The 26,487-nt window shown below is 51.2% G+C and overlaps 1 protein-coding gene across 1 annotated transcript in view; it reads right to left on the bottom strand.

Moving 5' to 3' along the window:
* Nucleotides 1-26,487, bottom strand: part of LOC120751875 (collagen alpha-1(VII) chain-like) — a 112,184-nt gene that overhangs the window by 38,615 nt on the left and 47,082 nt on the right. Inside the window, 31 exon segments of the mRNA XM_040062365.2 lie at nt 91-216; nt 1,293-1,352; nt 2,423-2,458; nt 3,154-3,189; nt 3,791-3,835; nt 4,418-4,462; nt 5,165-5,200; nt 6,012-6,215; nt 6,418-6,459; nt 6,462-6,504; nt 10,475-10,587; nt 13,334-13,450; nt 13,987-14,103; nt 14,830-14,865; nt 15,016-15,054; nt 16,217-16,270; nt 17,321-17,392; nt 17,621-17,665; nt 18,569-18,631; nt 19,813-19,848; nt 20,871-20,930; nt 21,931-21,993; nt 23,200-23,232; nt 23,816-23,851; nt 24,102-24,137; nt 24,616-24,651; nt 24,835-24,894; nt 25,131-25,202; nt 25,868-25,921; nt 26,075-26,101; nt 26,320-26,397. Coding sequence (XP_039918299.1) covers nt 91-216; nt 1,293-1,352; nt 2,423-2,458; nt 3,154-3,189; nt 3,791-3,835; nt 4,418-4,462; nt 5,165-5,200; nt 6,012-6,215; nt 6,418-6,459; nt 6,462-6,504; nt 10,475-10,587; nt 13,334-13,450; nt 13,987-14,103; nt 14,830-14,865; nt 15,016-15,054; nt 16,217-16,270; nt 17,321-17,392; nt 17,621-17,665; nt 18,569-18,631; nt 19,813-19,848; nt 20,871-20,930; nt 21,931-21,993; nt 23,200-23,232; nt 23,816-23,851; nt 24,102-24,137; nt 24,616-24,651; nt 24,835-24,894; nt 25,131-25,202; nt 25,868-25,921; nt 26,075-26,101; nt 26,320-26,397 — 1,920 coding nt within the window.

Raw genomic sequence — 26,487 nt, forward strand, 5'->3', positions numbered from 1 at the left:
GCTCAGGGAGACCTGGAATTGTGGGGCTTGGAGCGTTTGCTCGTTGTGGTCACCCTGAGGTGACAAACACGATCCGTGGCGTCCCCTCACCTTCTGTCCCGGAATTCCGGGCACACCTGGAGCCCCTCTGTCCCCCTGGGATCCGGGAGTGCCGGCGTTGCCCCGAATTCCTTGGATGCCCTGAGCTCCTGGAGGTCCTGGGGCCCCTGGCTCGCCCTGGTGAGGGAATCACAAGGATATTGGGATACTGGGATATTGGGATGTTGGGATGTTGTGATATAGGGATATTGGGATGTTGGGGTGTTGTGATATTGTGATATAGGGATATTGGGATGTTGGGATATTGGGATATAGGGATGTTGGGATATTGGGATATAGGGATGTTGGGATATTGGGATATAGGGATATAGGGATGTTGGGATGTTGGGATATAGGGATATTGGGATGTTGGGATATTGGGATATTGGGATATTGGGATATTGGGATATTGGGATATAGGGATATTGGGATATTGGGATGTTGGGATATTGGGATATTTTGATATAGGGATATTGGGATGTTGGGATGTTGGGATATTGGGATAATTTGATATAGGGATATTGGGATGTTGGGATGTTGGGATATAGGGATGTTGGGATATAGGGATATTGGGATGTTGGGATATAGGGATATTGGGATATTTTGATATAGGGATATTGGGATGTTGGGATGTTGGGATGTTGGGATGTTGGGGTATAGGGATATTGGGTGGGATTGGCCAGAGGTCCTGGAGAAACTCTGAGATGTCTCCTTGAATTCCCATGACCAGTGCACAGAATCTGGGACACCACTCCCCATCCTGATCCATGAGGCTGGAGAAGTTGTCACAGAACTTTGGGATGTCCTTTCTTCCCAAGTTTCGGTGACAAAACAGCTTTTCCATGGCTAAATAAGGACAGAGCCTTTAGCTCCCGACCTGTGGTAAATCCACACTTCCCAGGGATCCCTGGAACTCATTCCTGCCGAGCCCACAATTCCTGGGATTGGGTTTTCTCCCTGCCTGAGGACGTCCCTGCTGGTTGCAGAGAGGTCAGCCCAAACCCTTCCATGATTCCATGTTAATCCTCAGGATCTCCCTCTGAAACGGCTCTTTGGAGGACACAGAGCATTCCCTCCATCCCAAATCCTTCTCCTGCCTTTCCAGGATGATTTTGCTCCACGCTCCGCATCCAGCAGTTGAAAACCAGGATGACAAAGAGGAAAAACCCAAGGGGGGGAAAAAAAAAATAAATCCAAGCGAGATCCAACCTTACCTTAAATCCGGGTGGCCCAGCCTGGCCAACGGGACCTCTGAACCCAATTCCTGGTTCTCCCTGTGAAAGGAAAGTCAGGAAAGGTCAGGAATGCTCCACGGAGTTCCAGCTGAAATCCCACAGAGCCGATCCCATTCCAAGGGTTCCTACAGAGCCCTCGTCTCCTCTGGATGATCTGAGCTGGAGAGACGAAGATGCTGGGAATCAGCTTTGGAAAAGAGGGAAATGGAATATTCCTGGGGATGGTATCCCAGGATTCTGGGCCAGACCCATTCTCTGGCATTCATTCCTCATTCCTGAGGTGTCCTGTCCATGTGATCCTCCTGGAATATTCCCAGGAACAATATCCCAGCATTCTGGGTGAGACACATCCCCTAGCATTCCTCATTCCTGAGGTGTCCTGTCCGTGTGATCCTTCTGGAATATTCCCGGGAACGGTATCCCAGGATTCTGGGTGAGACCCATTCCCTGGCATTCATTCCTCATTCCCGAGGTGTCCTGTTCATGTGATCCTCCTGGAATATTCCCAGGAATGGTATCCCAGTATTCTGGGTGAGACACATTCCCTAGCTTTCCTCATTCCCAAGTTGTCCTGTCTGTGTGATCCTCCTGGAATATTCCCGGGAACAATATCCCAGTATTCTGGGTGAGACACATCCCCTAGCTTTCCTCATTCCTGAGGTGTCCTGTCCGTGTGATCCTCCTGGAATATTCCTGGGAACGGTATCCCAGGGTTCTGGGCCAGACCCATTCCCTGGCATTCATTCCTCATTCCTGAAGTGTCCCGTTCATGTGATCCTCCTGGAATATTCCTGGGAACGGTGTCCCAGGATTCTGGGCCAGACCCATTCCCTGGCATTCAATCCTCATTCCCAAGGTGTCCCGTTCATGTGATCCTCCTGGAATATTCCTGGGAATGGTATCCCAGGATTCTGGGCCAGACCCATTCCCTGGCATTCAATCCTCATTCCCAAGGTGTCCCATCCGTGTGATCCTCCTGGAATCTCCCCCCGGTCCCCAGCCACGCCTCAGGAGGTGACCTGGATGCTGATCCTGAGGTGGGATCCCGAGGCTGGAAATGGGAAAAGAAGGAAAAGTCCCCCCCGGCTGGCAGCAGCGTTGTCCCTCACCTTTTGACCTTCGTCCCCTCGGTCTCCTTTGGTGCCCTGGGGGAAAAAGAGAGGATTCCGAGGTCATGGAATTCCCACCCCCGAGCAAGAGATTTCCAGGGATTCTCTGCCTGGAATGTGGGGGGAAAAAACCCTGGGAAAACGCCCTAATTCCAGGGAATCCGGTGATGGGATGAGAGGTCGTTGTCTGGGTGAGTGACATCAATCCCTATTTCAATTACTGTTTTTTTTTTTTAATTACATAAAAATGTAAAATTTTTACGTTCATTTTAACGCAATTGCTTTAAAACAACGGATTAAAGTTTTCCAAATGCCAAAACAATTTATTTAAATTAATTTAGGTTAATTGCTTTGGCGCCATCCGCTGTCCTGTCCTATCCTGGGAATTTCAGCACTAAATAATCCTGACAAAGATATTTTTGCCTAATTATTTATTAATAAATATCAATAAAAATAATAATTATTAATAAATATTTAGCTATTAAATGTTATTAATTAATAAATATCAAACAGCTGACTAGCAATTAATTATTAATAATAAATAAGTAGTTTTATATTAATTTTTTTGGTTCTCTCTCATTAATCCTGCTGGATGAAAGGTTCATCCGGAGCTCTGTAATTCCTTGGATTTAATCCGTTGATATTCCAGGGCTGGGATTGGATCCAGCCCCACCCAGGCTGCTCTTGGAGGAGATTCCCGAATAAAGTCTGGAGCTGATTCCGGCACTCACCTTCTCTCCAGGATCTCCCACATCCCCAGGCTGTCCCTGCAAGGCAAAATTCCCATTCCAGACACTTCTCTTCAATCCTTTTCTCCCAGGATTCCATCCAAAATTCCCCATGGGATTCCGCCTTTTACCAACCCCTCACTTTCTCCTGAAATTCCGTGTCCCGCCCCAATGGATCTGCCAGCTGCTCCCTATAAATTTCCGCCACCCAAATGAGGCTTTTTGGGGAATTTTTTCCCATCCCTATCCTCGTGCCAGGCCTGGATTTTCCTTGTCCATCCCATCTTTTAGTTCTCTTATCCCGCAGAAAACGAACGCTGGGAATCGCTCCTCGAATTTCCGGCATCACAGAACGCAGTAATTCCATCGCTTAGGCTGGAAAATTCCTCAAAAATCACAAAATCCGGCCTCGGAATTTTGTATTTCCTCCCGGGCGTGCCAGACGTGTGGAAAAACTGCTGGAATTCGGGAACGAAACCCCCAGGAAGGCTCGGGGGGGAAAGGTGGGAATGTGCCAATCCCAGTTTCCATTGGAGATGATTGTCCCCTCCACGATTCCCAACCGCCTTTCCCTTTCCAGACCCTCTCAGCACATGGAATTCTGGTTTCAAAGGATCCGGCTGGAAAACCCCATCCCTACCTTTTCTCCTTTGTCTCCACGGGCTCCAGGAGCTCCCATTTCTCCCTGGAAAACAACCAATCCCATTAAAAAAAAAAAAAAAAAAAAAAATCAATCCCAAAAATTCATTATTCCAAGGAATTTTCCCTTCCCTCTTTGCACCGGGTGGGTGCTGCCCTCATTCCTGCTCCAGTTTTTGGCGGAGGAATATCCACGGAGAAATCCCCCATTTCCAGCGCTCGCATTCCCACAACGGATTGGGAATTTTCCTGTGCCGTGGGAATGCAGAGGGAAAACCAAAAATCCTGGAGCAAAGGCCAGGGGTAAGTGACAAATCGAGGGTTTCCCTATCCCAGGATACTTTGGTTGTTAAAGAATTCCAAGAATTCCAGGAATTTGAAGGAGACGGGGAGGAATCCCAAACTGCCTGAGGATTCCCATTGTTTGGATCAGCTGTGGAAGATTCCTGGAATTTCCGCTCGTCACCAGTGGCGAAACTGTTGATTTCATCTTGAATTTCCTGTTGTGTTTTTTTTTTTTTTTTTTTTTTTTTTCCAGTGATTCCTCAGTTTCCAATACGAGAGAGCTCTGGGAAAACGGAACGTTATCCCGGGAATGCGCCTTAAAAAGTGGGATAAAAGCACCGACCTTTGGGCCACGGGAGGAGGGATCTGCTGGAACACTTCCCTCCTTCTGCAAGGAAAAAAGGCACTGGGATGGGATCCATGGGATGGGATCCATGGGATGGGATCCATGGGATCCATGGGATAGGATGGATCCATGGGATGGGATCCATGGGATGGGATGGGATGGGATGGGATGGGATGGGATGGGATGGGATGGGATGGGATGGGATGGGATGGGATCCATGGGATCCATGGGATGGGATGGGATCCATGGGATGGGATGGGATGGATCCATGGGATGGGATCCATGGGATGGGATGGACCCATGGGATGGGATGGGATGGATCCATGGGATGGGATCCACGGGATGGGATGGACCCATGGGATGCGATGGGATGGGATCCATGGGATGGGATCCATGGGACAGGATGGGATGGGATCCATGGAATGGAATGAGATCCATGGAATGGGATGGGATCCATGGGATGGGAGGGGATCAGGAGGGGATGGGGATGGGATGGGATCCATGGGATGGGATGGGATGGATCCATGGGATGGGATCCATGGGATGGGATGGGATGGATCCATGGGATGGGATCCATGGGATGGGATGGACCCATGGGATGGGATCCATGGGATGGGATGGACCCATGGGATGGGATCCATGGGATGGGATCCATGGGATGGGATCCATGGGATAGGGTGGGATGGGAGGAAGGAGCAGCTGCCTCCTCCCCAGGATGAGAGCGGGACAGGAGGAATTCCGTACCTTAATTCTCCTTGGATGATGAGGGCCTGGATGTGCCTTGGATTGAGAAAGAGGAGAGGGAAGTGTGAGAGCAGCTGGAAAAACTTTTCCTTGAGCCATGGAAAAGACAGGTCTGAGGAATGGGATGTGAGGAAGGAAGTGGGGAATCCCAGAGGGAAGCTGGGGTTTTTCCAGGGATCACCAGGATCCTTCGGAGGGTTCCTGGTTGGATTTGGGGATCCAGGCTCCCCATCTGCTCCAGCCTGGATGGGACATCTGGGAGCTGCCAGGACCAAGGAATTTCTGAGCAATTCCTGAGGAATTCCAGGCTTTTGGCAATTGGCACAGGTGTCCCATTTTAACCCTGGAATTCCTGGAGAAGGTGTGGATGAGCTCAGCTCATTCCTCCTGGGAACACAGGGTGAGGGTCACTCCCTGCTTCCAAAGAAATCCATTCATGGGAAAAACCACCCCAATTTTTCCATCCTTAACTCCTGGGAATGGGATTTTTTTGCCCTTAAATTTTATAAAAATCAACTTTCCCCCCCGCCATTCCTGGGAATCTCGTGTTAAAGATCCCTGGGATGTCCAGGTGTGTCAGGAATGGGCAGGTTTATCGCCACCCCCACAGGGAAATATTTTCAACATTCCAAGGGGATTCCAGTTGTTCTGTTTTCCCCCCCAAAACCAGATTATTCCGTTCCCTCATTTCCCTGGATAAATCCATGGAGAAGGATCTGTCTTTTCGTGAGAAACGGTTCCTGCAGCAGCTGTTTCCTGCTTTACTTATGGATATTTATCCCTAAATTTCCACGTTCGTCGTGTCTTTGCCCAGGTGGGAAAACAGGGATCCGCTTCCGTTGCTCACCGTGGATCCCGACGGGAATTTCCGAGCTCCCGGAGCACCGGGGGGATGAGGCAGTGACGGAGCCTCCAGGGAAGGGGCACTGCTTCCTCCTGGATCACAGGGATGGCTCTGGAATGGGATCCTTCCGGGGTGTCCCTGATGGCCGGGAGATCTCCTGGATCTGCGCCTTGGGATGGCGGAGCCGTTGTGGGAATTCCCGTTTTCCTGTGGGAAGGGAAACGCAGCACCCGATATGTGGACAAGGAATGGTTTAAAACCAACAGAGGAGAGAGCTGGATCGGATGGGAGGAAAAAATTCCTCACCCAGGGAATGGGGAGGCCCCGGGAAAGGTTTCACGGAGAAACTGTGGATTCCCCTGGATCCCTGGAAGCGTCCAAGGTGAGGCTGGATGGGGCTTGGAACAACCTGGGATAGTGGGATGTGTCCCTGCCCATGGAACTGGACGGGCAATCCAGGATCCCTCCCAACCCATTCCGTGATTCCACGAATTCCCAGCTACAAAATAATAACATCAATACCACTAAACCGAAATTATCTTCTCCAGCCTCAACAATTCCATGATTCCTTCTCCCGGTTTATCACCAGGCCACGAACCCACGGCCCTTTCAAAGGAATAAAACCCCACCTAAAATATTCCAGCTTGGAACCAGAAATCCCTTCCCGCTCCAGCCGTTCCCGGGCAACTCCGTGTTTATTGCACCCGGAGCATCCAATTGGAATAATCCATCAAATAACGCCAATTAACGGCCGTGTGTTAATCAACCCATCGGCGATGATTTGGGATATTTAGGGCACGCAAAGTAAAGCAAATAATTCCTGACCCAGCTCCTAAATTGCTCCTGCTTTTCCATAGCAGCAGTAGGAAATGATCTGTTGGGAAAATGAGAATATTCCTGTCGAGAATATTCCCAGCAGTTATTTCCCGAGACAAATATTTAGGGAGCGTTTGGACCCGAAAGCAAAAAAAAAATTGAATTTATTTGCCGTAAAAGTCCTTCCAGGAGCACAAGAAGGAGAAGGAAAAATCGGGATGTGGTGCGGTTCTTTAGGGATATTCCCTTTTTTTTTTTTCTTTTAAGGAACAAAGATCTCGATTCACCTCCATTAATTTCATGGATTTTTGGATGGTTCAAGCAGGGAAAACAAATCCTAAACTTCCAGGGAATGCTGGTGAGCGCAGCTCGGTGAGGTGTTCAGGGATGACCATCCTGTTTTCCTGGATTTTAACAAACCGCGGGATGATCCCACCTCATGGATAACGAACCCGGCAAATTTTTGGCTCATGAGGGTAAAAAACCCCCCACAAAACAAACGATTTGGAGCCAATTAAAACTGGAATTCTTTACTGGAAGAAGATGAGGGAAAAGGGGAAAAAAGAGGGATGAAGGATACGCTGGCACGGGGAGAATCCATCCAGGGTGAGATTTTTGGGATAAAGGAGGGAAAAATCTCCCGGAGATGGCAGCACATGGATTTTCCCATCCCTCCTTCCCGGGCACTGCTCATTTCCCTGGGAACGGCCCTAAAATGCTCCACAGATCCTCGTGGAGGCGATTCCCGGGATTCCAGAGGTTGCCGAGACCCGGCTGAGGTTTGGAATGTTCCCTGGGATCCCATTTCCTGGGAAATTGCCTGGGGTAATGAGGCTCCGTTTATTCCCTAACTCCCCCGTAATTTTGGCAGTCTCCTGCTCCAGGAATAAGGAGCTTCCAAGAAAAATGGGGAGGCTGCTGCTTCTTCAAGGAATGATTTGTTGGTGGTAGGGAAAAAAAAAAAAAAAAATAGAAGGAAAAGAGGGGAAGGGAGAAAAGGAGGGAAGAGGAAAATGTAAGTAAAAGGGAGAGGGGGGAAAAAAAAAAGTATTCCTGCAAAAAAAGGAAAGGGAAAAATAGGAAAAAAAGTCAGGATTTCAGGGAGGAAAACAAAGCAATTGTGGATTCATCCGTATGGAGATGAGGGGGATTTATCCAAATTAACTCTGGAAGGAATAAGGTTAAATCCAGGTGATGGAGGAGCAGGAATTCTTCGGGATGGTCCCATAGTCCCAAAGCAGTGGCTCATCCATGGATGAGGATCCAGCCCTGCTCCGGACACGTGGATTTGAGCTCATCCCACTCTCCCAATTAACTCCTGCCAGGAATTGCTCCTCAGGGATGGAGCTCCTGGGCTGTTCCAGGCTCCGTGAACCTTGGAACAGGTGGAAAATCGTGATTCCTGCTGCTGCTTCTGGGAAAACCGGCAGGAAAAGTGGCTCCATCCCTCCTGGGCATCTCTGGGATGTGGGAGCTGCTCTTTCCCTGCCTTTGGAATCTGCTGCTCCCTTCTCAAGAGGAGAAATGGGATTTTACTCCAAAGGCAAGCGAGGAAAACATCCTTGGGATGCAGATCCCATCCTGCTGAGGGAGTTTGGAGCGTCCTAAAAAATTTGTGGGAGTTGTTCCTGTGTTTATAAAGCTCCTGATAAAGCGGGGATCATTGGAGGAGCTGCTGGAGCAAATCCAGAGGAATCCATGGAGATCCTCCCAGGTCTCGAGCCAGGTTGGGAGAGCTGGGGGTGCTCACCTGGAGAAGGGAAGGATCCAGGGAGAGCTTCCAGAACATTCCAGGGCCTAAGGGGCTCCAGGAGAGCTGCAGAGGGGCTGGGGACAAGGCCTGGAGGGACAGGACACAGGGAATGGCTCCCAGTGCCAGAGGGCAGGGCTGGATGGGATCTTGGGAAGGAATTCCTGCCTGGGCTGGGATTCCCAGAGCAGCTGTGGATCATTCCCTGGATCCCTGGAATGTCCAAGGAAGGATTGGAGCAGCTTGGGATCATGGAATTATCCCTGGAACGAGCTCTGAGCTCCCTTCCCACCCAAACCGCTTCAGGATTCTGGGATTTGGGACACTCAGAATCCATCCCGAGGGATTTTTCTGGAAAATGGGGAGAGGAAAGAGAGGGGAAGGGAAGGGAGACCCTTGATGGTGTCCTGAGATTCCAAGGGAAGCCCCTGGATGCATCAATTTCTCGGAGAGGAGATGGATCCAACCTCAGGCTCTGGAGCCGGGCTGGGAGGGCTGGGAATGTTCTCCTGGAGAAGGGAAGGATCCAGGGAGAGCTTCCAGAACATTCCAGGGCCTGAAGGGGCTCCAGGAGAGCTGCAGAGGGGCTGGGGACAAGGGACAGGACACAGGGAATGGCTCCCAGTGCCAGAGGGCAGCGCTGGATGGGATCTTGGGAAGGAATTCCTGCCTGGGCTGGAATTGCCAGAGAATCTCTGGATCCCTGGAATGTCCAAGGCCAGGCTGGACACCGGGGCTTGGAGCAGCCTGGGATAGCGGAAGATTCCTGCCTGTGGCAGGGGGATGGAATAGGACGATCCTTAAGATCCCACCTGAACCATTCCGTGATTTTAAACCCCGAGGGATTTGGGCTCCATCCTCCGTGTTTTTCCAGCTCAGCCATTCCCAGGAGAGGGAACTGCTGCATCCAGGAGGGAAAGCAGAGCCCATGGATGCCCCTGGCACATCCCAGCGTCTCCAGAGCCGCGACTCCCATTCCAGGATTTTGAGTTTGAGCCGGGAGCCCTCTCGTGGCTGCCGAGCCGTCGTGATTCCAGCTCCACGATTAACCCTGGAATTCAACTCCCGAGCCAGGGCAGGGATGAAGGGATGGGAGCAGAAGGAAGAGTTCGGCGAACTGGAAAAACCAGAGCAGGATTTCCTGGAGCAGGATCTCCCCACTTTCTCCCATCTTGCCGTCCTTAGAAACATCCCTGCCGATTCCAAGGAAACATCCGTGGGATTTTCCCCTCCGCTTTTTAAAGCTGTTGCTGTCCGGCCTCCGGGTATTTCCAAGAATTCCATAGGGATAAAACGATGTCCAAACTGGAGAATCCTGGGTTTACAGCAGGGTTTGGGAGGGGAATCTCTGCCCAGGAGGGCAGGAAAGCAGAAGGAAGTGGGATTTTAGGGATCAGAGAAAATCCCCAAATTCCTGCCTAGATCCTAAAATCCTCCTCTTTAAAAGACTCAGATGCTCCAGAGCGCAGCAGGAATATCCCAGAATATCCTGACGACCACATCCAGGAATTTCCATACCCATGGAAAGTGGGAAGGAAAAGGAAACCTCTTGTAGGGGCCACATTTCAAATTCCCAGTCTGGAGTCTGCATTATCCCTATTTGAAAAGTCTTGGGAATCACCAACTCTTCATGGAATATTATGGAATAACATAAGGATGGCGTGGGCAGACGGGATCAGATAAAATGGGATTATCCCGGTTTCCCTCCCGCCAAAAAAACCCCATGGAATTAACCAACAAATCATTTCCCAAGGGATTTTTGTCACTCCCATCAGCCTCCTGCCCATTCCAGGAGCTCTGGTGTTTTTCCAGGGATACGGAGAAACCACCCCAGGATTAAGATTTGCATCCCAGTCCCTCCCAGCCCATCACTGGTGTGAAATCCTTGGAAAAGCGTACCTGGCTGGTGTCCTGCTGGAGCTGTCCTTCCAGACTCTCCTCCAAGGGCTGGAGGAGATCCAGGGAATGGTTTTCCTGCAGATCTCCTGGAAGTGGTGGGGGCACAGCCAAGCTCTGCGGAGAGGGATGGAAAAATGCCAACAAAATTCCACTAATTACTGGAAAAAAAACGGGGAAAAACCAGGAAAAAAGTGGACACTGGCACTGATCCAAGCAGAAATCCTTATCCTTTCTCTAATTTCATTTTCCATTGCAATAAAACGGGAGCAAACCTCAAAATTCCAGGGATCTGTCCAGTCAAGCTCTGGGAATTTTAGCTCCTCTGTGTCCGTCCAATCAGCACCCATGGAAAAGGAAAGATTCCCTGAGGGATTGAGGGATGCTCCAATAGTCCCAAATCCTGTTTTTCCAGTTTGGGTTGGGCTCCCAAAGCTCAACAGAGACAATTTTGGGGTCGCTGTATCCCAAATCCCAACTTTTTTCTGGCTCCAGGGTTGTGTCTCTTGGTGCAAACCTCCCCTCTCAAGCCCCTAAAAGGTCCTAATCCATCTTGGAAAAATCTGGGAAAAACCTGAGGACGCAGGAGGAGCCTGGGGCTGAGAGGGAATATCTTGTCCCACTTTTTTTTTCAGGAATTGCGTCATCCTGATCCAGCCACAGAGGGAGACAAAACCCCAGGAGATTCCCCCTGCAGAAAGCCCAGCATGGAGAAAGGCCTTAAAATCATGGATAAATCCCTAATTCCCGTAAATAGGAGCTGTTAATCAGGATGCAGGCGGCTGGAATTTGTCTGGATACTCCGAATGAGGGCTCTGGAGTCGCATGGAATGTCCTGAGTGGGAAGTGACCCACAGGGATCATCCAGTCCCAACTCCTGGCCTTGCTCAGGATATCCCAAGGATCCCACCGTGTCCCTGGGAGCGTTCTCCAAGCGCTCCTGGAGCTCTGGCAGTCCCGGCACGGACAATCCCAATCCATCCCGACGACGGGATTGGATCCAGGGCAGCAGGCATTCCACAAAATCCCAGGATAGAAAAAATTCCGGGACCGTGGAGTTCAACCTGTGCCTGCTGCCCACCTCATCCCCTACCCGGAGCTCTGGGTGCCTCCGACTTGGGCAGCGCGGGATGTAACCGGAGCTGGGAATTCCGTCACCAGAGGATAGAAACCACGGCTGAGACAATTCCATCGCCCCAGGGGAGGAGCCCGGCATTCCCGGCTGGATAAAAGCTGGGATTGGGAACAGCAGCACAGCCCGTGTGCACTGCATTGCCAGAGGAGAACCCGACCCAGCTCAGCACCACTGGAGCTCCAGAGGGAAACTTCACCCTGCTCCAGGATCATTGCTCCGACAGAGCCACACCCGGCGCTGCAGGAGGAGTTATTGGGGCTGCTCCCAACACCCCAAACGGCGTCCTGCTCTCACGCCATCAGTATTTTAGTTTTTGTTATTTTTATTTGATTTTTTTCCTACTAAAAACCATTATTCCCATCCCCGTATCTCTGCCTGAGAGCCCTGCTCCCAACACCCCAACCAGTGTCCTGTTCTCACTCCCTCAATATTTTATTTTTTATTATTTTTACACATTTTTATTTGAATTTTCTTAGTAAAAATCTGTTACTCCCATCCCCGTATCTCTGCCTGAGAGCCCTGCTCCCAACAGCGTCCTGTTCTCACTCCCTCAATATTTTATTTTTTAGTATTTCTACACATTTTATTTGAATTTTCTTAGTAAAAATCTGTTACTCCCATCCCCATATCTCTGCCTGAGAGCCCTGCTCCCAACACCCCAAACACCATCCTGTTCTTACTCCCTCAATATTTTATTTTTTATTATTTCTACACATTTTTATTTGAATTTTCTTAGTAAAAATCGTCACTCCCATCCCCGTATCTCTGCCTGAGAGCCCTGCTCCCAACACCCCAACCACCGTCCTGTTCTCACTCCCTCAATATTTTATTTTTTATTATTTTTTACACATTTTTATTTGAATTTTCCTAGTAAAGAACTGTTATTCCCATTCCCGTATCTCTGCCTGAGAGCCCCTGAATTTCAGAATTATAACTTGGAGGGAGCGGGGTTTTATTTTCCATTCCGAGGGGGGCTCCTGCAGACACCTGACATCCGAACCAAGACAGCCACCTCCAGGTGTTCCTTGGACACCTCCAGGGATCAGACTCCAAACCTCCCTGGGCTGTTCCAGTGCCTGAGCTCCCTTTCCATGGGGAAATTCCTGCTGGTGCCCACCCTGAGCTCCCGTGGCGCAGCCTGATGCCGTTCCCTCTGCTCCTGTCCCTGTTCCCTGGGAGCAGAGCCCGACCCCCCCGGCTGTCCCCTCCTGTCAGGGACTTGTGCAGAGCCACAGGGTTCCTCCTCATCCCCCTTTTCTCCAGGCTGATCCCCTTCCCAGCTCCTCCTCATCCCCCTTTTCTCCAGGCTCAGCCCCTTCCCAGCTCCCCCCTGATCCCCCTTTTCTCCAGGCTGAACCCCTTCCCAGCTCCCCCTGATCCCCCTTTTCTCCAGGCTGAACCCCTTCCCAGCTCCCCCTGATCCCCCTTTTCTCCAGGCTCAGCCCTTCCCAGCTCCCCCTGATCCCCCTTTTCTCCAGGCTCAGCCCCTTCCCAGCTCCTCCTGATCCCCCTTTTCTCCAGGCTGAACCCCTTCCCAGCTCCTCCTGATCCCCCTTTTCTCCAGGCTCAGCCCCTTCCCCAGCTCCCTCAGCTTTTCCTGCTTCTCCAGCCCCTTCCCAGCTCTGTTCTCTTCCCTGGACACGCTCCATATCCTTCCTGATCGGAAGAGCCCGGAACTGGACACACTTTAAAACCCCAATTTTGTTTTTTTCTGCTGTTTTTGTTCACCTCAGGGAATCCTCCCGACGGCGGCAGCTCCAGAGCCTCCAGCTCCGGGCTCTGTCCTTCTCCTGTCACCTCGGTGCCGGCCGGGACAAGGCGGGAAGTGTCGGACTCCAGCGGATCCTGCGACACCAAAACGAGGGATTGGTGAGGCCGTGACAGCCCTGAGCTGCCGGGAGCCACACCCGCGAGGAGATGGATCCTGCTGCCTTCATTCCAACTTTTCCCAACTTCCCAGCGCCCTCCGTCCCACTTGGTGACATTTCTTGTGCCAGGATGGGGGGAAATGGGCAGCGATTCCTCGCTGGCCACATCCAAAACTTCCCTTCCAAGGAATCCTCCTCCCTCCCTGGGATCCCCCGCCTCATGACCCCTTTTGGTGCTCCCACCACTCCAAAAGCTCCCCAGAGGGCACAAGGACAACTTTGGTGGCTTTGGGAATGGCTTCTATGGACAACAAACCTTGACTGATTCCTTCATTCCCACTCAAAAACGCATTTTGTATCCCTTTATCCCAAAGATCCCAGCTCCAGCCGTAGCCTCTCCCGAGCCACCGTGAGCTGCTCGATGACGGAGGTGACCCCGACGCCTTTGGCGGCGCATTCCCGTCTCCCTCATTCCCTGGAGCTCTGCCACCCCTGGCAGGTGACGCTACCCACCGTGACGGGAGCGGCCGCCTGGTTTTCCGTGGAAGTTTCGCTCGTCCTGGCGCCACCCAGGAGCCCTTCCAGCCCATCCCGCAGGATCGCGTCGGAGAGGTCCCGCAGCAGCGCCAGCTGGAACCGGAGCGCAGCCGTGAGGCGGCCCAGCGCCACCCTGCTGTCCCCAACGGGCGACAATCCAAGAGCGGCCCACCCCAAAACAAGGAACGACGGATTCCCGGCGGCTCACAGGGCAGGGAAAGCCGAGGGACGGTTTAAATACGGGTTTGGGATCCAAGGAGCCGATCCATGGAGCTTTTTTTGGGGGGGGTCTCTCCCCATCCTAAATAAAAACCCCGCATTCAGGACTTCAAGGGGACTTAAAAAAGAGGGAGAGTGGCTTTTCCCGTGGGAATATGGGGACGTGACAAGAGGGGAAGGGTTTTAAACTGAATGAGGATTTAGGCTGGATATTGGGAAGGAATTTTTGGCTGGGAGGGGTCGGAACGGAATTCCCAGAGAAGATGTGGCTGCCCCATCCCTGGAAGTGTCCAAGGCCAGGTAGGATGGGGTTCGGAGCAACCTGGGATGGTGGAAGGTGTGGAGGTTGGAATTAGAGGGGCTTCAAGGTCCAGATGTCACTGTCACGGCGGCCTCAAAGCCGCCACCCACCCCATAAAACGGCAGCAAATAAAAATAAAATAAATCAGTTCCAGAAACATTTAAATACAACCTGGAAAAGGAAATGGAATGAACCTCCCTGGGACTGCCCGGGGGAGAAAGCGTCACCTCCGGGATTCCAGAGGGAGGACACGGAAAAGCCAAATTACAGGTCAGGAGGAAGGACGAAGCGTCTCCTACCTTGATCCCGTAGGCTTCAAAAAGCCTCTCCAGGTCCTGCAAGGGGAAAGAAAGGTCCCGGGAAGTTTGTCCTGGAGGTGGCTGATGGCCAAGGGGACACACGCCGGGTCCCCTCTGCCATCCCAACCCGGACAGAGCCGGGGCCGCTCCCAACATTTATACGGTTTTTAATTTTGATTTATTTACCTTCATTTCCACTCCTTTTCCTGGTGGGCCAGGTTCTCCCTTGGAATAAACGAGATCAGCTGATTAATTCTGTCATTTAACTCCGGAGCAAGGAGAGGAAGGGGAGTGGATCCCACACCTGGCCCTTCTCCTGTCACCCAGCCCGCTCCGTAATCCTGGATAAATCCCGTTTCGGGGTTTGAATCCCACCCTGCCCCACTGCCTCCTTCCTTTTTCCATAGGCACGGCCGGATTCCGTCGGGAAAGCCTGGCCCAGGAGCGGCATCCAAGGGAGGTTTGGGCCAGAGCTTTGCTCCGTCCCCTTCTCCAGCTCCTGGCCGCAAAGGTGTGCAGAAGGAAGGATTTTTGAGGTCCCTCAGCGCAGAGGACACCAAGGAGGGCGATGTCCCCGTGGTTGGTGGCTCCTTCTGGAGGTGGCCCCACACGTGGCTGGGTCCAACACCTCCGGCTGGGCTCCCACGGAAGCGATGGAATTCCGTCTCCAGGTGAGAGATCTTGGATGGAGCACCGATGAAACCATGGGTGAGCTCCGGGGTTTGGAAGGTCCGTCCTGGAGGCTCCTGGGGTGAGGAACCTCTGCTGAGGCGGGGCCGAGCTGCCTCCCTGAGGGGCTTCATTCCACTGAAATCCGCGTCCCGCATCCACAGATTCCGGTGGAATGAAGGGCGCCAGGAAGACCCCGATGGCATCTCCAGCCAAGGTGTGCCAGGGAGGATTTGGGACGCCTGCCCACTGGATAAACCTTCGCTTTCCCAAAGGTCTGGATTCTCGTGGCAACCGGGAAATCTCCCTGTCCCCCCCGGCGCTGCTTCCGGCAGCATTTTCCTCTCCATTACGGAAGGAGTTGTTCCCACCGCTAAAGATCTTGGATGTGCGGGGTCTGAAGCCATTCCTCCTTCCACCCCTTTCCGTGCGCTCTTCACCTCACAGGAGGGAGGAGAGGAAGGAACAATCCGTGAACATTCCGGAAACTTATCCCGTTTGACTCCTGAAGAACATCCTTCTTCCTGAAGAAGCTCTGTGGAGATGTGGGACCACGGCCTCGGCCCGACCACGAGCTCCTGAGCCCATCCCAGGAGCTCTGCTTTGAAATTCCAAACTTTTTTTGAGGATCAGAGGAGACCTGGGCTGGGTTTTCCTCCCCTCTTGACTTGCCCAAGGTGGTGGCACCGCCACAAAAAAACATGGATTCGGGACCTACCTTTGGGCCTGGGGGGCCTCTTTCACCTCTCAGGCCGTCCTTCCCAGGATCTCCCTGAAAACCAGCAGGAATGCGTCAGCTCCCCTCTAAAATTCCCATTTCCCACGTGCCGATCCCAAACGAACGCCACCTTTTCCAGGGGGACCAACAAACCCCTTCCTACGTCTGCCTAATTCCCATTTTTACGTTAAATTTGGGGCAATTCCGCTCCTCACTGGAAGCTTGACCTCCAGGAGGTCTCGTGTTCCTGGGGGCTTTTTCCTGCTTTTCCTTTTTCCTTCGCTGTCCCACCTGGGATAATGGAATCGCCTCTCGCGCAACCCAGATTTTGCTTTTATTTCCCTGCCACCACATCTTGGCCGAGGAAGCAACTCCATTTCTTTGGGAAAGCCTGGGATTGGATCTGTTTTGGATCCACAGGAATATTTCCTGCAGCTTTTCTCCCTGTCCCACTTTTCCTGTGACTCAGGACACGGTAAATCAGGAATTTGGCGGGAACAGCTGTGAAGGATCCATCCAAAGACACCCTTTGGACCTCTGGGAATGAGTTTTTCCTCCCAGCACAGCAAAATTTCTTGGGAATTGCTGCTGTGGCTGCTCTGCCTCGTGTCCTTCCCTGTCCCCACAGAACAAACAGCGGGAATAAATAGGATTAAAAATAAATTCAGCAATTAAATAGAACAAAATAAACGTTTAAGTAAAACAAATTAGGCAAAGTAAATTAAATAATTAAATACAGTAAATGAGATAATCAAATTACAAATTTAAACTCACAATTCTTGTTAAAATGGCCGCAGGGAGAAGGGTGGGAGAGGGGGGAGGAGCTGCTTCGATATTTTGGGAATCTCCCGAATTAGGATTTAGGTAAAGTCATGAGAAACTTGGCAACGTTTTCCCTGATTTTTTTTTTTTTTTTTTTTTTTTTTTTTCCCCCACAGGGATGAAAAAAGGATGGAGCCAATCCATCTCTGCTGGATCCATCCATGTGGGATGCATCCGGCCCCAATCCGAAGAAATAAATATTATTTCTTTATAATGCTGGGGATAAACAGAAGCTCTCCCAAAATCCACCCTCTCCCAGCTGCTCCTTCAGGCATTCCTTACATCCTTCCCAGGTTCTCCGGGGTCTCCTTTCATTCCCTGCTCTCCAGGTCGTCCTGGGAGTCCAGGAGGACCCTGCAAGGAGAGATTGAGAGGAAAAAAAATCACAAACAGAGCCCGAGCAGCGGCTCAGGAAAGGGAAATAGCCAGGAAAATATTATTTTTTCCCCACAGGAAAGGAATATTTGGAAGCGGATTTTTCCAGGTGAGGGCTCCCATTGGGATGGAGAAGGGAAACGGAGCAGCCCCACCACTCTCCGGGGCAGGAAATTAGAGTGATAGTGAGAAAAATGGAATTATTACCCTGATTCCTCTCACTCCTGGCTCTCCAGGGACTCCAGCTTCTCCCTGAAAGAGAGAAGCAGTTTTCCAAATGTTTTTCCATCGAGCGATGGGAATTTTATTGCACTTAAACCTGGAGGAAATGGTTTAAAGGGAGAGAACCGAGTCCATCAAACATTCCAGGGGCTCTAATGGAGGTTAAATCTCTTCAGGCCTGCTTGGAAAACTGGGATAGAGGCAGTTTTTGGGATAACTGGGATGTCTGAAATTAGGGACGGTGTTTTACAGCATCCCCAAAAATGAGGAAAAAGGGGCACAAGGTGTGGGGTGACCGGAATATTTAAATTTAGGGGTAGGATGAGGTGATTTCCACCAAATCCCACTGTTCTGAGCTCCAGGAATGTTTGGATCGTGATCCGGGGGCCAGGGTGGGATTATTGGAGTGTCCTGCGCACGGCCAGGAGCTGTGCTGGACGATCCTGGCGGGTCTCTCCCGACACTGCTCCTCACAGAACCGCCCGAACAATTCCACCCTGTGGCCAAACACGGTGGGGCCCTCACGATTTTTTACAGATCCTTTCCAAGCCGAGATCGCCTGAGGCTCGGAACCAGGAGCGAGGGGCCGGTGCGGCTGCAGCTCCTGCCAAATCCACACCAAACAGACGTCACTCAGCGACAAAAGTCAAAAATCTGATCAAAGAACCCCAGGATCGTTCGGGTTAAGCCCAACCGGGGCCACCCCATCCATGGGCTGGGACACTCCACCATCCCGGGGCGCTCCAAGCCTCATCCGATCTATCCTTGGGCACTTCCAGGGGTCCAGGGGCAGCCACAGCTGCTCTGGGCACTGGTGTTGAATTCCAAGGAATTGAAGTCGTCCCTTGTTTGTCGCTGCAGGGCAGAGCTGGGGTTGTTGGCCGATCCCGAGGGATCAGCGGCTCCGTCCCCCTGGAGCCTGCCTCCACTCACGTCTTTTCCTCTCAGCCCGGCCTCTCCGGGTTTTCCGGGGAATCCTGGTTCACCTCTCTCCCCCTGAAGGAAACGAGACCTGTCACATTCCCATCCTGCATTCCCTCCCACTCCAGGCACCGAGGGGCAGATTCCAGCGGCACACCCGTGGTCGCGGAGTTGCTTCCACAATCCTGGATGAAGTCCAGGGGGCTCAGAGCATTTACCCTGTGCCAGGAAGGGCTGGGATTGTAGGATTCGTATTATTAGTGTTTATTTTATTTTTGATTTATTTAATAATACATATTAATAGTATTTCGGTTCATTTAATTATAGTATCATTATTTTTGCAGGGTTTCGTAGGGCTGGAAAGCATCCAGCTCTAACCTCACCTATCCAAACCCCACAGTTATTCCTGGAATTCACTCAGGACAGAACCTGTTGGGGTTCTCCACCTCCAGGAGCAGCTCAGATTAGCAGAGACTCGGGATGGATCCAGTCGTGGACACGGGATCAGTTCCCATTCCACGTTTTTTTTTTATTCCCATTTAAATCCGCTGAGCTCTCGCGGATGGGTCCTCGCCTGCTCTGTTTGATGCTTGTCCCACAAGGTCGTGGATTTTATCCCATTTCCTAAAGAGCTGGATTGGATGATCCCTGTGGGTCTCTCCCAACTCAGAATATTCCATGAAATCTGGGAAATTTCTGACACTCCCTCTCCAGGCCTTCTCCCAACACCTTTCCTTGCCTCCACTTTGCAACCTCATTAACACATCTCGTTAACACCGCCTGGCTTAGCTGCATCCCATTTATCTCCTGTGACATCCCATTTTTCCATGCCCTGGAAGCTGATCCGGCCTAAATATTCCATTCCCTGATCTACGGAACAATTCCCAAATCCAAACCCTCCTCCAGCCAACTCTGGGGACATCCCTGATTGAGGAATGCCCACAGAGAGACTCTCACGGAACAAATGCCACGGGTGGGATCTTTTCCAGAAATTTCCTGACCGGTTTTGAACTTTTCCTGGGAAAAAAATCCCGCAGGTGAGGATTAGCAGGAATTTTTAAAGGCCTGATCTAAGACCACTTGGTTCCACCCCCTTCCGTGGGCGGGGACACCTTCCACTATCCCAGGGTGCTCCAAGCCTCATCCAGCCTGTCCTTGGACACTTCCAGGGATCCAGGGACAGCCGCAGCTTCTCTGGGAATTCTGTGCCAGGGCCTCCCCTCCCTCACAGGGAACAAAGCTTTCCATGGACTCACCTTCTGACCCGGCTTCCCAGACAATCCCACGTTTCCCTGCAGAAACACAGAAGGAATGGCACAGGTAAGGTAATTCCAGGAGCCAGCAGCCAAAATCAGAGAAGGGGAAAACAGGGAATGTCCCACCAGGGGCTGCGCCAAATGCTCCCTGTCCAGAAGTGTCTCCAGCCTCCCACACTTTGAGACCACCAATATTTTGAGATTCCCACTCCTCTTCCAAAGATGCTCGTCCGTAACATTGGGATTTGCCAATTTTTGCTGGATTAAAATGAACGGGACTGCGATGTTCCCGGAGAAGGGAATGTGGAGTGGCTTAGAGCCCTTCTTGTCCTTCAGCTGGGCAGCTGCAATCCCAAAATTCCAGGAACCCAAGAGCTGTGTCCCACACAACCACGGGAAGAACACCCAGACCTTTTTCCCTGACCCTCCAGACAACTTGGTCCTCTTCTCCCTTGCTCCGGTTCTCGTATTCCCAGAATTCCCACTGCCCCTTCCAAGGAGCTTCACTGCTGTCCAGGAAACATGAGGATAAAAATTCCCACTGCTGAATCCGTGTGCTCCAGGGGCCTTTCCCTGCTCACCCACAGCGATGGACACCCACGGCTCTCCAAATTCCAGCTTCAAGGAGAACCCTTGGTGGTGTCCACCTCCGCGTGGGCCACCCAACCCTTCCCGGACATCCGTGGATCCACACGGGAGCCACTGAGACCTTCCCGGGCACAGAAATCACAGGAAGATGAAGATCAAGGTGACTTTCAGCAGAGGAGATAACTGGGAGCGGGACTTCCTTGGATTCTGTCCACGGAGCCACCGGCGGAGCATCGGCCGCCCGCGTTTTCCTCCAGCCACCAGGAATTCTCCACATTTTGGGCGATCCCACCTTCGCACGACCCCGTCACCCCAGACCTCCACAGGGTCACCTGCCCGGGTCCTCGTCACCTCCCCAGCGTCCGTCTCCTCAGGGCTGAGTGCCGACACATCCATGGAGGTGACGGAGCCATTCCCGGTTCGTCCCCCGAGCCATTCCCGTTCCACACCCACCCCAGTGTCCCACTCACCCTGTCACCGACGTCTCCCTTCAGCCCAGGCTGGCCGGGAATTCCAAACCCTGGGCTTCCCTGAAAAAAAGCAAAGGGATACGGGGTCTTGACAAGGCAGCTTTTCCAAGATCAGGACAAATCTCCACAGGGCAGGAAAAGCCAGAGCAGATCCGCGTTGGAGTCCAGGGCATTCCTCTGGCTGCCCTGGAGGGTCAGAGACCTGGGCAGGGGGGTCTGGGACCCCAGCCCAGAGCTCAGAGCTCAGAGAGACACTGGATTTGATCCCAGTCCATGGGAAAAACTTCCTACACTGAGAGAGGGTTTGCAGGCCACAAGAGTGTGAAATACAGTAGTTTAGCTTACCACAGGGTGAAAAAAGAGTAAATTTAGATTTCGAGCATTGAAGTGAATGGGGGCAAGATGGAGGATCTGGGGCGTTGTCTCCTGCTTCTTCTTCTTCTTCCCTCACTCCATTTCAGCAGTGACGGTGGCACAAAGTAGTTTAATGGGGATTGGGTCACGGTAGAGATGACCTGTTTAGTGTAAGTGATAGGCATTGGCAAGAAATGATAAATAAAGAATACGTAGCAATTAGTATAAAAGATAACGACAGCCCAGCTTGGGAGGAGTCAGGAGTCGTCAGATGTCCAGGCAGCTGCGAACATCTTTGTTGGACACTGAGAAAATTGTGAGATAAGAAACAATAAACGAAGCATGCAACCTTGAAAAATCAGAACTTGAAGGCTCCGTCTCTTTCATCCGTTTGGCACAGAACTTTGCAGAGGGCAAAAAAGACTCTAAAGCCACCCGAATGTCGGGGAAAGCCCACGACATCTGGTGTCCCTGAGTGGCCTCCTGCAGATCCGGGGCATTCCCACCCCTGTGGACAACCAGGGAGCTGAGCATTTGCTCCCTCCCTGATTTCCCTTCCAGGAGCTTTGGATTTCTACACGTGGAAGTCTCCCCTTGGATTCCTGGATGGATGTCTTGGGGAGGAATTCCATCTCCCTCAGAGTTTCCTTGGTGGCCACAAAAAGAATAAATCATTTTATCCCTAAAGGAAGTGCAAGGTCCTCACCTTCTCCCCTTTTTCTCCTGGGATTCCTTTGTCTCCTGGAGGTCCAGCTGGTCCGGGATCTCCCTGGGAATAAAAGGCACACCTGGACCCAAAAATTCCTTCGCCAAATCCACCCATCTTGGATTTATAAGGAATTTTTTCCACGGCACCTGCCTTCTGCCATCCAAAGTTCATCGTGGTTGTTGCCACACCACAAAGCACCACAAACGCATTTTTACTGTTTTAAACGGAATAAAACGAACACCTGTCGTTCCTCTGCAGGTTGGCAGTGAAGTGTTTGGAATAGTAATAAAAAAAAAAATTGGATATTCCAGGCCACATTCCGCCACAAGGCCACAGCAAAATTCCTAGGACTCTACTTAAGCTCAGCCTAAAAGAAAAGAGGGATTTTTGCCAGCCAAGGTTAAGCAGCCTGGGACCAATAAAAGGAGGTGATCCCAATATCTAATCCCAGCAAAAAAGTCAAAATTTATTGTGTCTATGGAATGAGAGAGGTCTGAAGCGCTGTAGGGAATTTCCACGGAAAAGCCACAGGGAATGAGTCCTGCAGTAAGTCCTTCTCACGGAAGGAAGGTTCTTGGCAGGATGGAAACGAGAGAACAAGACTGAAAATAAATAAAAGCTTAAAAATTCCATTTAAAACATTCCAGGTCATGTTCCACCTCAAAGCCCCGGAGAAAGTGATTGGAATTCTCTAGAGCAGCTGGAAAATATGGACAATACATCCAGGGATTAGCTCCGTCCCACAGAGCTCCTTGGTTTGGGAAATTCAATTTTCTCTCGGTGAAGCCAAACTCTGGATCAGGGGCCTAAAGATGTGGGAATTCTCCATCCACAGGAATTCTCAGCACAGGAGACCGGACCCAGCTTTGGAGTGGGCTCTGCGTTGAGCAGGAGGTGGGATTGGAGATCTCCAGAAATCCCTTCCAGCCTCGTCTATCCCTGATTTTAGCCTCCCTTGGCTGGAAGTATCTTCTGGGATTGGGACTGGATCCGCACTTGGGTGATGTCTCCCATCTGAAATCCCAAATTTCCCTCCAGATTTGGGGATGCCAGGCACAAAATGTGAATAAAAGGAAGAGAAATATCCCCAGGACAAGGCTTATCCAAGCTCTCCTCTCCTGCCAATCACAAGGGAGATGGAATTCAGGAAACATGGAAAAACCTCCCTATTATCCAAAAAAAAAAAAAAAAAAAAAAAGGACTCGCCTTTTCAAGAAATGCTAATTAATTAAACAACCAATTAAAACAACCAATTAACAGACTTACCTTGACCCCTTTAGTGCCTGGAGGTCCCGGAACCTGAGGAGAAGAAGAAATCACAGAAATCCTCAGTTACTGGTGCAGGAAAAATTTTTTTTTTTTTTTTTTAAAAAAAAAATATATATATATATCTATATCTCAGTTTCGTGGTACCTTTTCCAAAGCAAGGAATGTTATGGGATAAGAATTGTTATGGGATAAGAGTTGTCATGGGATAAGAGTTGTTATGGGATAAGAGTTGTTCTGGGATAAGGAATCTCATGGCACACGGAGGTGGACACCACCAAGGGTTCTCCTTGATGCTGGAATTTGGAGAGCAGTGGGTGTCCATCCCTGTGGATGAGCAGGGAAAGGCCCCTGGAGCACACGGATTCAGCGGTGGGAATTTTTATCCTCATGTTTCCTGGACAGCAGTGAAGTTCCTTGGAGGGGGCAATGGGAATTCTGGGAATACGAGAACCGGAGCAAGGGAGAAGAGGACCAAGTTGTCTGGAGGGTCAGGGAAAAAGGTCTGGGTGTTCTTCCCGTGGTTGTGTGGGACACAGCTCTTGGATTCCTGGAATTTTGGGATTGCAGCTGCCCAGCTGAAGGACAAGAAGGGCTCTAAGCCACTCCAGGTTACCTCCAAGGCTGGAGCACCTGGAAATCCTGGATTTCCCTGCAGGGCAAGAGGAAGGAATGGCGGCCAATGGAATGACAAACGCGAGGCAGGGAAAACTTTTTGCTCATCCCTTTCCCACCATTTATTCCTTAAAAGTGCCCAAACTCATCTCAGAAGCACAAGAGCCAAGGAGAGGGGAGACACAGAGCTCGAGGATATCCCTGCTGGATCCCACGGGGAACGAGCTGGGAAAAATCAGGATAAACGCATCTGAGCTGGTCAAATGTTCTCTTACTGCTCCACTCACTTCATCTCCCTTCTGCCCCGGAGGTCCTGGAATTCCCTGGAAGAAATCAGAACGGGAATTTCCACCAGAATGAAAACAGATCCAGCAGTTTTGGTTCCATCCAGAGGGAGGGAAGGATGGATGGAGCTCTCCAACCCAATTTCCCATTAATTTCAGGACAGCTCTTCCAGTCTGGAACTCTGGAGTCTCCCTGGCCACAAAAGTGCCGTTTTTTATTTAAAAATATCCCTCCTTGCTGCCATTCCAGGTCTCTCCTGGCAGCAAGGAATTCCAGAGCCCAGGGAGTGGAAAATGATTCCCTTGCTTTGCTTTTGAGGGAAGGCTCCTGCTCGGTCCAGAGGGTTTGGGCCAGGTGGCCTTGGAAGGTCCCTTCCAACCCAAACCATTCCATGATCCAGTGATTCCCAGAGGAGTTATGAGGACGGTTCATTATGATGCTCATTAGGGGCAGAAAATTTCCTTGGAACCTGAATTCCAGGCCCAGGAATTTGGGTTCAGGAATTCCAGCACGCACCTTTGGTCCTGGTGCTCCTGGAGGTCCCATCATTCCCTGAAAACAACGGAGGAAACAGTGAAAGCTCCGATTTTAAACCCCAAATCCTCCCTTCTCTCACCCTTTCCGTGTGGAACCGCGGGATTCCAAGGAAAACCTAAATACTGGAGCAGAGTTTGGAGACACTGAACGCTCCGAGAGGATTTCAGTGCAAATCTCACTGCAAGATTCCCAACCCACCTGCTCTCCTTCCTCTCCCTTCGTGCCAGCGATGCCAGGAATGCCAATTCCCGCCATTCCCTGCAAGGAAAGCACAGAACCCTCAGGAATGCTGATCCCAGAGCACCCATCCTTCCCAGATTTCTGCTCCAGAGTCTTTCTGAGCTAAACGGGAGGGGAGAAATCTCCTCTGGAAATGTTTGGCCCTGAGCAGAGCCAGAAAATTCCGGGAATGTTGGGACATCCCAAAAATGCCTTCCCACACATCTACCCTACCCCTGGGCTGAGGGATTCAGGAAATATCCTGAATATCCAACCTTTTCTCCCCGTGGTCCAGGCAGTCCAGGAACCCCATGGAGCCCCACAGGGCCTGGCAAACCAGGTTTTCCCTGGAAAGGAAGGAACATCATCAAATCTTTTTATTTTTTTATCTCCAAACTGGAAAGGTTTATTTTTAATTCCACCGGGAAATATTTATCGTGTTCTGTCCATCTGAGCAGTTCCTTTAAAACCGAGGAATCACAGGGCTGTCTGTGTATTCCCAAATTTGCTTTTCCCTCACGAGTAAGTTATGAATTCCTGGCTTTACACAGGAAGGGGAAACAATGGAAGAGAGAAGTTGGGAGCCCACGTTGGTCTGGAATGGTGAACCCAGACCCGTGGAAAGGGCTGATTTATGGGATAAATGGATGTGTCTCTCCAAGACGGCAAAAAACAACCCCAAAACCAGATCCAGGAGGGATGGAAAAACAGCACATGGATGTTATCCTTCAGACTGAGCCACTTGTAACACAGAGAAATTCCCAAACCAATCCTGGTGTCTTTTTTTCCCAGTAATCCTCCACGGACTTTTTTCCTTCTCGTATCTCCCCTCGAACTCAAACTTCCCACACCCCAAGCCTTCTCGTGGGATGATTTCCGGGAAGAACCATTCCCTTCCCTTGTTTTGGATCTGCTGCCAGTGCGGCCCGTTTGCTGTCCCACGCTCTTGATCCACATTTTTCCCTCCTCTGGATCCGCCCCAGTTTTTCCCTGACTTCCCGGCACCACTCACCGGCTCTCCCGTGTCCCCTCTGTCACCTTTGAGGCCACTCCTCCCGCGGGGACCCTGCATGAAGCACAGGATCCCTTCATGGATCTCCATGGAATTTTGGGAATTTTGGAAGCCAGAACTTCCTGGGCGGCTTGGAGATAATTATGGATTTAAAAAAAACCAAAAAGGCTTTTCACCCCAAAGTGAAAGCTGACCTCAGGTACTCACCTTGGCTCCTGAATCCCCTGGTTCACCCTGAAACGCAAAGGACAGGGAGAATTCCCGTGGGATGGGCATTTAGGGGCTCCTCACCGAGCTTCATCCCAGCAAAAACCCCTGCGGCCTGACAAATCCCAGAGAGCAAAATTCCCTCTCCCACCGGAAGGCAGAGCTTTGGGAGAGGCCTCCAGACACCTCCACCTGCAGTATTCCCTTTTCCTGTGGCACATCCCAGGATCGGGCTGCCAGCTCACCTTGACGGAGATTCCTGGTGGGCCCGGAGAACCTGGTGGTCCTGGAACGCCAGGAACCCCCGGCTGCCCCTTCTGTCCCTGCGACAAGGAAAAGCGGGAGAGGGAGGGATTTGGGATCTCTCCCAGCCCTTGGGAAGCTGAAGGCTCCCCCACACCTGGGGTTTGATA

This window comes from Hirundo rustica, chromosome 4 (genome assembly GCF_015227805.2).
Source record: "Hirundo rustica isolate bHirRus1 chromosome 4, bHirRus1.pri.v3, whole genome shotgun sequence".
Taxonomy (NCBI): domain Eukaryota; kingdom Metazoa; phylum Chordata; class Aves; order Passeriformes; family Hirundinidae; genus Hirundo; species Hirundo rustica.